The 15,000-nt window shown below is 47.3% G+C and overlaps 1 protein-coding gene across 1 annotated transcript in view; it reads left to right on the top strand.

The window, feature by feature from the left end:
• Window positions 1-15,000, top strand: part of LOC121842589 (phosphoglucomutase-2-like) — a gene marked incomplete at its 5' end in the record, with an annotated part of 21,262 nt that overhangs the window by 1,538 nt on the left and 4,724 nt on the right. Inside the window, 4 exons of the mRNA XM_042312470.1 lie at window positions 10,634-10,717; window positions 10,933-11,126; window positions 12,979-13,168; window positions 14,309-14,406. Of these exons, the coding sequence (XP_042168404.1) occupies window positions 10,634-10,717; window positions 10,933-11,126; window positions 12,979-13,168; window positions 14,309-14,406 (566 nt within the window). The remainder of the gene's footprint in view (window positions 1-10,633; window positions 10,718-10,932; window positions 11,127-12,978; window positions 13,169-14,308; window positions 14,407-15,000) is intronic.

Below are 15,000 nucleotides of genomic sequence, written 5' to 3' on the forward strand. Positions count from 1 at the left end.
AGTAACCAAGGGTAACCAACTCCATGATACTCAGTAACCAACTCCATGATACTCAGTAACCAAGGGTAACCAACTCCATGATACTCAGTAACCAAGGGTAACCAACCCCATGATACTCAGTAACCAACCCCATGATACTCAGTAACCAAGGGTAACCAAGGCTTAACCAACCCCATGATACTCAGTAACCAAGGCTTAACCAACTCCATGATACTAAGTAACCAAGGGTAACCAAGGCTTAACCAACTCCATGATACTCAGTAACCAAGGGTAACCAACCCCATGATACTCAGTAACCAAGGCTTAACCAACTCCATGATACTCAGTAACCAAGGGTAACCAACTCCATGATACTCAGTAACCAAGGGTAACCAACTCCATGATACTCGGTAACCAAGGCTTAACCAACCCCATGATACTCAGTAACCAAGGCTTAACCAACTCCATGATACTCAGTAACCAAGGAGTACCAACTCCATGATACTCTGTAACCAAGGCTTAACCAACTCCATGATACTCGGTAACCAAGGGTAACCAACTCCATGATACTCAGTAACCAAGGGTAACCAAGGCTTAACCAACTCCATGATACTCAGTAACCAAGGGTAACCAACTCCATGATACTCAGTAACCAAGGGTAACCAACTCCATGATACTCAGTAACCAAGGGTAACCAACTCCATGATACTCAGTAACCAAGGGTAACCAACTCCATGATACTCAGTAACCAACCCCATGATACCCAGTAACCAACCCCATGATACCCAGTAACCAAGGGTAACCAACTCCATGATACTCAGTAACCAAGGGTAATCAACCCCATGATACCCAGTAACCAAGGGTAACCAACCCCATGATACTCAGTAACCAACCCCATGATACCCAGTAACCAACCCCATGATACTCAGTAACCAAGGGTAACCAACTCCATGATACCCAGTAACCAACCCCATGATACTCAGTAACCAAGGGTAACCAACTCCATGATACTCAGTAACCAACTCCATGATACCCAGTAACCAACCCCATGATACTCAGTAACCAAGGGTAACCAACTCCATGATACTCAGTAACCAACCCCATGATACCCAGTAACCAACCCCATGATACTCAGTAACCAAGGCTTAACCAACTCCATGATACTCAGTAACCAAGGGTAACCAACCCCATGATACTCAGTAACCAACTCCATGATACTCAGTAACCAAGGGTAACCAACCCCATGATACTCAGTAACCAAGGGTAACCAACCCCATGATACTCAGTAACCAACTCCATGATACTCAGTAACCAAGGGTAACCAACCCCATGATACTCAGTAAACAACTCCATGATGCTCAGTAACCAAGGCTTAACCAACTCCATGATACTCAGTAACGAAGCTCCATGATACTCAGTAACCAAGGCTTAACCAACTCCATGATACTCAGTAACCAACTCCATGATACTCAGTAACCAAGGCTTAACCAACTCCATGATACTCAGTAACCAAGGGTAACCAAGGCTTAACCAACTCCATGATACTCAGTAACCAACTCCATGATACTCAGTAACCAAGGCTTAACCAACCCCATGATACTCAGTAACCAAGGGTAACCAAGGGTAACCAACTCCATGATACTCAGTAACCAAGGGTAACCAACTCCATGATATTCAGTAACCAAGGGTAACCAACTCCATGATATTCAGTAACCAACTCCATGATACTCAGTAACCAAGGGTAACCAACCCCATGATACTCAGTAACCAACTCCATGATGCTCAGTAACCAAGGCTTAACCAACTCCATGATACTCAGTAACCAAGGGTAACCAACCCCATGATACTCAGTAACCAACTCCATGATACTCAGTAACCAAGGGTAACCAACTCCATGATACTCAGTAACCAAGGGTAACCAACTCCATGATACTCAGTAACCAACTCCATGATACTCAGTAACCAAGGGTAACCAACTCCATGATACTCAGTAACCAAGGGTAACCAACCCCATGATACTCAGTAACCAACCCCATGATACTCAGTAACCAAGGGTAACCAAGGCTTAACCAACCCCATGATACTCAGTAACCAAGGCTTAACCAACTCCATGATACTAAGTAACCAAGGGTAACCAAGGCTTAACCAACTCCATGATACTCAGTAACCAAGGGTAACCAACCCCATGATACTCAGTAACCAAGGCTTAACCAACTCCATGATACTCAGTAACCAAGGGTAACCAACTCCATGATACTCAGTAACCAAGGGTAACCAACTCCATGATACTCGGTAACCAAGGCTTAACCAACCCCATGATACTCAGTAACCAAGGCTTAACCAACTCCATGATACTCAGTAACCAAGGAGTACCAACTCCATGATACTCTGTAACCAAGGCTTAACCAACTCCATGATACTCGGTAACCAAGGGTAACCAACTCCATGATACTCAGTAACCAAGGGTAACCAAGGCTTAACCAACTCCATGATACTCAGTAACCAAGGGTAACCAACTCCATGATACTCAGTAACCAAGGGTAACCAACTCCATGATACTCAGTAACCAAGGGTAACCAACTCCATGATACTCAGTAACCAAGGGTAACCAACTCCATGATACTCAGTAACCAACCCCATGATACCCAGTAACCAACCCCATGATACCCAGTAACCAAGGGTAACCAACTCCATGATACTCAGTAACCAAGGGTAATCAACCCCATGATACCCAGTAACCAAGGGTAACCAACCCCATGATACTCAGTAACCAACCCCATGATACCCAGTAACCAACCCCATGATACTCAGTAACCAAGGGTAACCAACTCCATGATACCCAGTAACCAACCCCATGATACTCAGTAACCAAGGGTAACCAACTCCATGATACTCAGTAACCAACTCCATGATACCCAGTAACCAACCCCATGATACTCAGTAACCAAGGGTAACCAACTCCATGATACTCAGTAACCAACCCCATGATACCCAGTAACCAACCCCATGATACTCAGTAACCAAGGCTTAACCAACTCCATGATACTCAGTAACCAAGGGTAACCAACCCCATGATACTCAGTAACCAACTCCATGATACTCAGTAACCAAGGGTAACCAACCCCATGATACTCAGTAACCAAGGGTAACCAACCCCATGATACTCAGTAACCAACTCCATGATACTCAGTAACCAAGGGTAACCAACCCCATGATACTCAGTAAACAACTCCATGATGCTCAGTAACCAAGGCTTAACCAACTCCATGATACTCAGTAACGAAGCTCCATGATACTCAGTAACCAAGGCTTAACCAACTCCATGATACTCAGTAACCAACTCCATGATACTCAGTAACCAAGGCTTAACCAACTCCATGATACTCAGTAACCAAGGGTAACCAAGGCTTAACCAACTCCATGATACTCAGTAACCAACTCCATGATACTCAGTAACCAAGGCTTAACCAACCCCATGATACTCAGTAACCAAGGGTAACCAAGGGTAACCAACTCCATGATACTCAGTAACCAAGGGTAACCAACTCCATGATATTCAGTAACCAAGGGTAACCAACTCCATGATATTCAGTAACCAACTCCATGATACTCAGTAACCAAGGGTAACCAACCCCATGATACTCAGTAACCAACTCCATGATGCTCAGTAACCAAGGCTTAACCAACTCCATGATACTCAGTAACCAAGGGTAACCAACCCCATGATACTCAGTAACCAACTCCATGATACTCAGTAACCAAGGGTAACCAACTCCATGATACTCAGTAACCAAGGGTAACCAACTCCATGATACTCAGTAACCAACTCCATGATACTCAGTAACCAAGGGTAACCAACTCCATGATACTCAGTAACCAAGGGTAACCAACCCCATGATACTCAGTAACCAACCCCATGATACTCAGTAACCAAGGGTAACCAAGGCTTAACCAACCCCATGATACTCAGTAACCAAGGCTTAACCAACTCCATGATACTAAGTAACCAAGGGTAACCAAGGCTTAACCAACTCCATGATACTCAGTAACCAAGGGTAACCAACCCCATGATACTCAGTAACCAAGGCTTAACCAACTCCATGATACTCAGTAACCAAGGGTAACCAACTCCATGATACTCAGTAACCAAGGGTAACCAACTCCATGATACTCGGTAACCAAGGCTTAACCAACCCCATGATACTCAGTAACCAAGGCTTAACCAACTCCATGATACTCAGTAACCAAGGAGTACCAACTCCATGATACTCTGTAACCAAGGCTTAACCAACTCCATGATACTCGGTAACCAAGGGTAACCAACTCCATGATACTCAGTAACCAAGGGTAACCAAGGCTTAACCAACTCCATGATACTCAGTAACCAAGGGTAACCAACTCCATGATACTCAGTAACCAAGGGTAACCAACTCCATGATACTCAGTAACCAAGGGTAACCAACTCCATGATACTCAGTAACCAAGGGTAACCAACTCCATGATACTCAGTAACCAACCCCATGATACCCAGTAACCAACCCCATGATACCCAGTAACCAAGGGTAACCAACTCCATGATACTCAGTAACCAAGGGTAACCAACCCCATGATACCCAGTAACCAAGGGTAACCAACTCCATGATACTCAGTAACCAATGATAACCAACCCCGTGATACTCAGTAACCAACTCCATGATACTCAGTAACCAAGGGTAACCAACTCCATGATACTCAGTACCCAACCCCATGATACTCAGTAACCAAGGGTAACCAACCCCATGATACTCAGTAACGAAGCTCCATGATACTCAGTAACCAAGGCTTAACCAACTCCATGATACTCAGTAACCAACTCCATGATACTCAGTATCCGACTCCATGATACTCAGTAACCAAGGGTAACCAACCCCATGATACTCAGTAACCAAGGAGTACCAACTCCATGATACTCTGTAACCAAGGCTTAACCAACTCCATGATACTCGGTAACCAAGGGTAACCAACTCCATGATACTCAGTAACCAAGGGTAACCAAGGCTTAACCAACTCCATGATACTCAGTAACCAAGGGTAACCAACTCCATGATACTCAGTAACCAAGGGTAACCAACTCCATGATACTCAGTAACCAAGGGTAACCAACTCCATGATACTCAGTAACCAACCCCATGATACCCAGTAACCAACCCCATGATACCCAGTAACCAAGGGTAACCAACTCCATGATACTCAGTAACCAAGGGTAATCAACCCCATGATACCCAGTAACCAAGGGTAACCAACTCCATGATACTCAGTAACCAATGATAACCAACCCGTGATACTCAGTAACCAACTCCATGATACTCAGTAACCAAGGGTAACCAACTCCATGATACTCAGTACCCAACCCCATGATACTCAGTAACCAAGGGTAACCAACCCCATGATACTCAGTAACCAAGCTCCATGATACTCAGTAACCAAGGCTTAACCAACTCCATGATACTCAGTAACCAACTCCATGATACTCAGTATCCGACTCCATGATACTCAGTAACCAAGGGTAACCAACCCCATGATACTCAGTAACCAACTCCATGATACTCAGTAACCAAGGGTAACCAACCCCATGATACTCAGTAACCAACTCCATGATACTCAGTAACCAAGGGTAACCAACCCCATGATACTCAGTAACAAACTCCATGATACTCAGTAACCAAGGGTAACCAACCCCATGATACTCAGTAAACAACTCCATGATGCTCAGTAACCAAGGCTTAACCAACTCCATGATACTCAGTAACGAAGCTCCATGATACTCAGTAACCAAGGCTTAACCAACTCCATGATACTCAGTAACCAACTCCATGATACTCAGTAACCAAGGCTTAACCAACTCCATGATACTCAGTAACCAAGGGTAACCAAGGCTTAACCAACTCCATGATACTCAGTAACCAAGGGTAACCAAGGCTTAACCAACTCCATGATACTCAGTAACCAAGGCTTAACCAACCCCATGATACTCAGTAACCAAGGGTAACCAAGGGTAACCAACTCCATGATACTCAGTAACCAAGGGTAACCAACTCCATGATATTCAGTAACCAAGGGTAACCAACTCCATGATATTCAGTAACCAACTCCATGATACTCAGTAACCAAGGGTAACCAACCCCATTATACTCAGTAACCAACTCCATGATGCTCAGTAACCAAGGCTTAACCAACTCCATGATACTCAGTAACCAAGGCTTAACCAACTCCATGATACTCAGTAACCAAGGGTAACCAAGGCTTAACCAACTCCATGATACTCAGTAACCAAGGCTTAACCAACCCCATGATACTCAGTAACCAAGGGTAACCAACTCCATGATACTCAGTAACCAAGGAGTACCAACTCCATGATACTCAGTAATCAAGGGTAACCAACTCTATGATACTCGGTAACCAAGGCTTAACCAACTCCATGATACTCAGTAACCAAGGCTTAACCAACTCCATGATACTCGGTAACCAAGGCTTAACCAACCCCATGATACTCAGTAACCAAGGGTAACCAAGGGTAACCAACTCCATGATACTCAGTAACTAAGGGTAACCAACTCCATGATATTCAGTAACCAACTCCATGATACTCAGTAACCAAGGGTAACCAACTCCATGATACTCAGTAACCAACCCCATGATACCCAGTAACGAAGGGTAACCATCTCCATGATACTCAGTAACCAAGGGTAACCAACCCCATGATACCCAGTAACCAAGGGTAACCAACTCCATGATACTCAGTAACCAATGATAACCAACCCTGTGATACTCAGTAACCAACTCCATGATACTCAGTAACCAAGGGTAACCAACTCCATGATACTCAGTAACCAACTCCATGATACTCAGTAACCAAGGGTAACCAACCCCATGATACTCAGTAACCAAGGGTAACCAACCCCATGATACTCAGTAACCAACCCCATGATACCCAGTAACCAACCCCATGATACTCAGTAACCAAGGGTAACCAACTCCATGATACTCAGTAACCAACCCCATGATACCCAGTAACCAACCCCATGATACTCAGTAACCAAGGGTAACCAACCCCATGATACTCAGTAACCAACCCCATGATACTCAGTAACCAAGGGTAACCAACTCCATGATACTCAGTAACCAACCCCATGATACCCATTAACCAACTCCATGATACTCAGTAACCAAGGGTAACCAACCCCATGATACTCAGTAACCAAGGGTAACCAACCCCATGATACTCAGTAACCGACTCCATGATACTCAGTAACCAAGGGTAACCAACCCCATGATACTCAGTAACCAACTCCATGATACTCAGTAACCAAGGGTAACCAACCCCATGATACTCAGTAACCAACTCCATGATACTCAGTAACCAAGGGTAACCAACCCCATGATACTCAGTAAACAACTCCATGATGCTCAGTAACCAAGGCTTAACCAACTCCATGATACTCAGTAACGAAGCTCCATGATACTCAGTAACCAAGGCTTAACCAACCCCATGATACTCAGTAACGAAGCTCCATGATACTCAGTAACCAAGGCTTAACCAACTCCATGATACTCAGTAACCAACTCCATGATACTCAGTAACGAAGCTCCATGATACTCAGTAACCAAGGCTTAACCAACTCCATGATACTCAGTAACCAACTCCATGATACTCAGTAACCAAGGGTAACCAACCCCATGATACTCAGTAACGAAGCTCCATGATACTCAGTAACCAAGGCTTAACCAACTCCATGATACTCAGTAACCAACTCCATGATACTCAGTAACCAAGGCTTAACCAACTCCATGATACTCAGTAACCAAGGGTAACCAAGGCTTAACCAACTCCATGATACTCAGTAACCAAGGGTAACCAAGGGTAACCAACTCCATGATACTCAGTAACCAAGGGTAACCAACTCCATGATATTCAGTAACCAAGGGTAACCAACTCCATGATACTCAGTAACGAAGCTCCATGATACTCAGTAACCAAGGGTAACCAACCCCATGATACTCAGTAACCAACTCCATGATGCTCAGTAACCAAGGCTTAACCAACTCCATGATACTCAGTAACCAAGGCTTAACCAACTCCATGATACTCAGTAACCAAGGGTAACCAAGGCTTAACCAACTCCATGATACTCAGTAACCAAGGCTTAACCAACCCCATGATACTCAGTAACCAAGGGTAACCAAGGGTAACCAAGGGTAACCAACTCCATGATACTCAGTAACTAAGGGTAACCAACTCCATGATATTCAGTAAGAAGGGTAACCAACTCCATGATATTCAGTAACCAACTCCATGATACTCAGTAACCAAGGGTAACCAACCCCATGATACTCAGTAACCAACTCCATGATACTCAGTAACCAAGGGTAACCAACTCCATGATACTCAGTAACCAAGGGTAACCAACTCCATGATACTCAGTAACCAAGGCTTAACCAACTCCATGATACTCAGTAACCAACTCCATGATACTCAGTAACCAAGGGTAACCAACTCCATGATACTCAGTAACCAAGGGTAACCAACCCCATGATACTCAGTAACCAACCCCATGATACTCAGTAACCAAGGGTAACCAAGGCTTAACCAACCCCATGATACTCAGTAACCAAGGCTTAACCAACTCCATGATACTAAGTAACCAAGGGTAACCAAGGCTTAACCAACTCCATGACACTCAGTAACCAAGGGTAACCAACCCCATGATACTCAGTAACCAAGGCTTAACCAACTCCATGATACTAAGTAACCAAGGGTAACCAAGGCTTAACCAACTCCATGACACTCAGTAACCAAGGGTAACCAACCCCATGATACTCAGTAACCAAGGCTTAACCAACTCCATGATACTCAGTAACCAAGGGTAACCAAGGCTTAACCAACTCCATGATACTCAGTAACCAAGGGTAACCAACCCCATGATACTCAGTAACCAAGGGTAACCAAGGCTTAACCAACCCCAAGATACTCAGTAACCAAGGGTAACCAACCCCATGATACTCAGTAACCAAGGCTTAACCAACCCCATGATACTCAGTAACCAAGGGTAACCAACCCCATGATACTCAGTAACCAAGGGTAACCAACCCCATGATACTCAGTAACCAAGGGTAACCAACCCCATTATACTCAGTAACCAAGGGTAACCAAACCCATGATACTCAGTAACCAAGGGTAACCAACTCCATGATACTCAGTAACCAACTCCATGATACTCAGTAACCAACCCCATGATACTCAGTAACCAACTCCATGATACTCAGTAACCAAGGGTAACCAACCCCATGATACTCAGTAGCCAAGGGTAACCAAGGCTTAACCAACTCCATGATACTCATTAACCAAGGCTTAACCAACTCCATGATACTCAGTAACCAAGGGTAACCAACTCCATGATACTCAGTAACCAAGGGTAACCAACTCTATGATACTCGGTAACCAAGGCTTAACCAACCCCATGATACTCAGTAACCAAGGCTTAACCAACTCCATGATACTCAGTAACCAAGGAGTACCAACTCCATGATACTCGGTAACCAAGGCTTAACCAACTCCATGATACTCGGTAACCAAGGGTAACCAACTCCATGATACTCAGTAACCAAGGGTAACCAAGGCTTAACCAACTCCATGATACTCAGTAACCAAGGGTAACCAACTCCATGATACTCAGTAACCAAGGGTAACCAACTCCATGATACTCAGTAACCAAGGGTAACCAACTCCATGATACTCAGTAACCAAGGGTAACCAACTCCATGATACTCGGTAACCAAGGCTTAACCAACCCCATGATACTCAGTAACCAAGGCTTAACCAACTCCATGATACTCAGTAACCAAGGGTTACCAACTCCATGATACTCAGTAACCAAGGGTAACCAACTCCATGATACTCGGTAACCAAGGCTTAACCAACTCCATGATACTCAGTAACCAAGGCTTAACCAACTCCATGATACTCGGTAACCAAGGCTTAACCAACTCCATGATATTCAGTAACCAACTCCATGATACTCAGTAACCAAGGGTAACCAACTCCATGATATTCAGTAACCAACTCCATGATACTCAGTAACCAAGGGTAACCAACTCCATGATATTCAGTAACCAACTCCATGATACTCAGTAACCAAGGGTAACCAACTCCATGATATTCAGTAACCAACTCCATGATACTCAGTAACCAAGGGTAACCAACTCCACGATATTCAGTAACCAAGGGTAACCAGTGTAGGGGCTTTGACTTTCCACGCTTTTACCAGGCGGAGTCTTAAGTTGACCTTTCACCTGTCTCTGGAGAGTAGTTGTTTTGTTGTTGCTGTTTGCAGGGTACAATAAACACACACACACACACACTCAAACCTACTGATCCCTCTGGCCCTGGGATCAAGCCAATCTGGGATCTCTTCCAAAACAATCTGTGAGCCAATCGGAGTGGGCCATTCCTCGATCATGCACACGTCACATGGACACACGACAGGCTAGTGGGCTGTTCCTTCACACAGGCAGGTGTTCCCAGTGACTCCTATTGGCTGGGTTCATAGTCCTCTCCTATATTAATAAACTGGAATCATACCGTGTGTGAGAGAATAACGGTCTTCCCTCTCTCCAGCCCTTCGCTGTGTCTCATCTGGGTCTGTGTGCTGGCGTCATGGTAACCGCCTCCCACAACCCCAAACAGGACAACGGTTACAAGGTAACATTCATTATGTTATTGATTGATTAGGTCCGTGTTTTGTCAGTCTCAGGTGTATTGGTCTGTTTCTGATGAGCAGTTTCTAGGTGTATTAGACCAGTGTAAAGTAGTCTCTCCCCATCTCTCTTTCTCTCTCCCTCTCCATCTCTCCCCGTCTCTCTCTCCCCCCTCCCTGTCTCTCCGCCCTCCCCGTCTCTCCCCCCTCCCTCTCTCAGGTGTATTGGGAGAACGGTGCCCAGATCGTGCCGCCCCATGATAAGGGCATCTCTGTAGCCATCGAGGCTAACCTGGAGCCCTGGCCTGAGTCCTGGGACATAACCTCTCTCTCTCACAGCCCTCTGCTGAAGGACCCGTTCCAAGACATTCACACAGAGTACTACAGGACCATCCAACAGCACTGTCACCACAGGTAACACACACCTCAGGTAACACACACACACACACACACCACAGGTAACACACACACACACCTCAGGTAACACACACACACACACACACACCACAGGTAACACACACACACCTCAGGTAACACACACACACACCTCAGGTAACACACACACACAGAGTACTTCAGGACCATCCAACAGCACTGTCACCACAGGTAACACACACACACACCTCAGGTAACACACACACCCAAACACACACACACCTCAGGTAACACACACACACCTCAGGTAACACACACCCAAACACACACACACCTCAGGTAACACACACACACACACCACAGGTAACACACACACACACACACACACACCACAGGTAACACACACACACCACAGGTAACACACACACACCACAGGTAACACACACACACCACAGGTAACACACACACACCACAGGTAACACACACACACCACAGGTAACACACACACACCACAGGTAACACACACACACCACAGGTAACACACACACACACCACAGGTAACACACACACACACCTCAGGTAACACACACACACACACACACGCCTCAGGTAACACACACACACACACCTCAGGTAACACACACACACACACCTCAGGTAACACACACACACACACACACACCTCAGGTAACACACACACACACACACACACACACACACACACACCTCAGGTAACACACACACACACACACACACCTCAGGTACACACACACACACACACACACACACCTCAGGTACACACACACACACACACCTCAGGTAACACACACACACACACACCTCAGGTAACACACACCTCAGGTAACACACACACACCTCAGGTAACACACACACACACACCTCAGGTAACACACACACACACACACACCTCAGGTAACACACACACCTCAGGTAACACACACACACACACACCTCAGGTAACACACACCTCAGGTAACACACACACCTCAGGTAACACACACACACACACGCCTCAGGTAACACACACACACACACACACGCCTCAGGTAACACACACACACACGCCTCAGGTAACACACACACACACACACCTCAGGTAACACACACACACACATCAGGTAACACACACACACACCAGGTAACACACACACACACACACATCAGGTAACACACACACACACACATCAGGTAACACACACACACACACACACACACACACACATCAGGTAACACACACACACACACATCAGGTAACACACACACACACATCAGGTAACACACACACACACACATCAGGTAACACACACACACACACACACATCAGGTAACACACACACACATCAGGTAACACACACACACACACATCAGGTAACACACACACACATCAGGTAACACACACACACATCAGGTAACACACACACACACACATCAGGTAACACACACACACACACACATCAGGTAACACACACACACATCAGGTAACACACACACACATCAGGTAACACACACACACATCAGGTAACACACACACACATCAGGTAACACACACACACACACACATCAGGTAACACACACACACACACACATCAGGTAACACACACACACACACACACACATCAGGTAACACACACACACCCCATCTCCCCTCCTTTCAGGGACACCCCCTCTAACCCCTGTCTCCCCTCTATCACCCCTCTAACCCCTGTGTCCCCTCTATCACCCCCTCTAACCCCCCGTCTCCCCTCTATCACCCCCTCTAACCTCCGTCTCCCTCTATCACCCCCTCTAACCTCCGTCTCCCCTCTATCACCCCTCTAACCCCCGTCTCCCCTCTATCACCCCCTCTAACCACCCTCTCCCCTCCTTTCAGGGACATCAACAAGAGTTCAGAGGTGAAGATCGTACACACCTCCGTGCACGGAGTCGGACACGCCTTCGTCCAATCAGCTTTCAAGGCCTTTGACCTCCGACCCCCGTACGCCGTAGAGGAGCAGAAAGACCCTGACCCCGAGTTCCCAACCGTCAAATACCCCAACCCTGAGGAGGGGAAGGGGGTCCTGGTCAGTCATATCAACCCTGAGGAGGGGAAGGGGGTCCTGGTCAGTCATATCAACCCTGAGGAGGGGAGGGGGTCCTGGTCAGTCATATCAACCCTGAGGAGGGGAGGGGGTCCTGGTCAGTCATATCAACCCTGAGGAGGGGAGGGGGTCCTGGTCAGTCATATCAACCCTGAGGAGGGGAGGGGGTCCTGGTCAGTCATATCAACCCTGAGGAGGGGAGGGGGTCCTGGTCAGTCATATCAACCCTGAGGAGGGGAGGGGGTCCTGGTCAGTCATATCAACCCTGAGGAGGGGAAGGGGGTCCTGGTCAGTCATATCAACCCTGAGGAGGGGAAGGGGTCCTGGTCAGTCATATCAACCCTGAGGAGGGGAGGGGGTCCTGGTCAGTCATATCAACCCTGAGGAGGGGAGGGGGTCCTGGTCAGTCATATCAACCCTGAGGAGGGGAGGGGGTCCTGGTCAGTCATATCAACCCTGAGGAGGGGAGGGGGTCCTGGTCAGTCATATCAACCCTGAGGAGGGGAGGGGGTCCTGGTCAGTCATATCAACCCTGAGGAGGGGGGGTCCTGGTCAGTCATATCAACCCTGAGGAGGGGAGGGGTCCTGGTCAGTCATATCAACCCTGAGGAGGGGAGGGGGTCCTGGTCAGTCATATCAACCCTGAGGAGGGGAGGGGGTCCTGGTCAGTCATATCAACCCTGAGGAGGGGAGGGGGTCCTGGTCAGTCATATCAACCCTGAGGAGGGGAGGGGGTCCTGGTCAGTCATATCAACCCTGAGGAGGGGAGGGGGTCCTGGTCAGTCATATCAACCCTGAGGAGGGGAGGGGGTCCTGGTCAGTCATATCAACCCTGAGGAGGGGAGGGGGTCCTGGTCAGTCATATCAACCCTGAGGAGGGGAGGGGGTCCTGGTCAGTCATATCAACCCTGAGGAGGGGAGGGGGTCCTGGTCAGTCATATCAACCCTGAGGAGGGGAGGGGGTCCTGGTCAGTCATATCAACCCTGAGGAGGGGAGGGGGTCCTGGTCAGTCATATCAACCCTGAGGAGGGGAGGGGGTCCTGGTCAGTCATATCAACCCTGAGGGGGGAGGGTGTGTGTGTGTGTGTGTGTTTTAACGTGTGTGTGTGTCCGTCCTACAGACCCTGTCGTTTGCCCTGGCGGAGAGAGAGGGAGCTACTGTAGTTCTGGCCAACGACCCTGACGCTGACCGCCTGGCCGTTTCTGAGCAACAGAAAGGGTAGGAGGCCTGTAGGGATCATGGGTAATGTGTTGGGGCCGTTGCTGAGGAACAGAAGGGGCCTGTAGGGATCATGGGTAATGTGTTGCTGAGGAACAGAAAGGGTAGGAGGCCTGTAGGGATCATGGGTAATGTGTTGGGGGTGTTGCTGAGGAACAGAAAGGGTAGGAGGCCTGTAGGGATCATGGGTAATGTGTTGGGGGTGTTGCTGAGGAACAGAAGGGGGAGGAGGCCTGTAGGGATCATGGGTAATGTGTTGGGGGCGTTGCTGAGGAACAGAAGGGGCCTGTAGGGATCATGAGTAATGTGTTGGGGGCGTTGCTGAGGAACAGAAGGGGCCTGTAGGGATCATGGGTAATGTGTTGCTGAGGAACAGAAGGGGCCTGTAGGGATCATGGGTAATGTGTTGGGGGTGTTGCTGAGCAACAGAAGGGGCCTGTAGGGATCATGGGTAAAGTGTTGCTGAGGAACAGAAGGGGCCTGTAGGGATCATGGGTAATGTGTTGGGGGTGTTGCTGAGGAACAGAAGGGGCCTGTAGGCATCATGGGTAATGTGTTGCTGAGGAACAGAAAGGGAAGGAGGCCTGTAGGGAT

Source organism: Oncorhynchus tshawytscha, unplaced genomic scaffold, assembly GCF_018296145.1.
Source record: "Oncorhynchus tshawytscha isolate Ot180627B unplaced genomic scaffold, Otsh_v2.0 Un_contig_13194_pilon_pilon, whole genome shotgun sequence".
Classification (NCBI taxonomy): domain Eukaryota; kingdom Metazoa; phylum Chordata; class Actinopteri; order Salmoniformes; family Salmonidae; genus Oncorhynchus; species Oncorhynchus tshawytscha.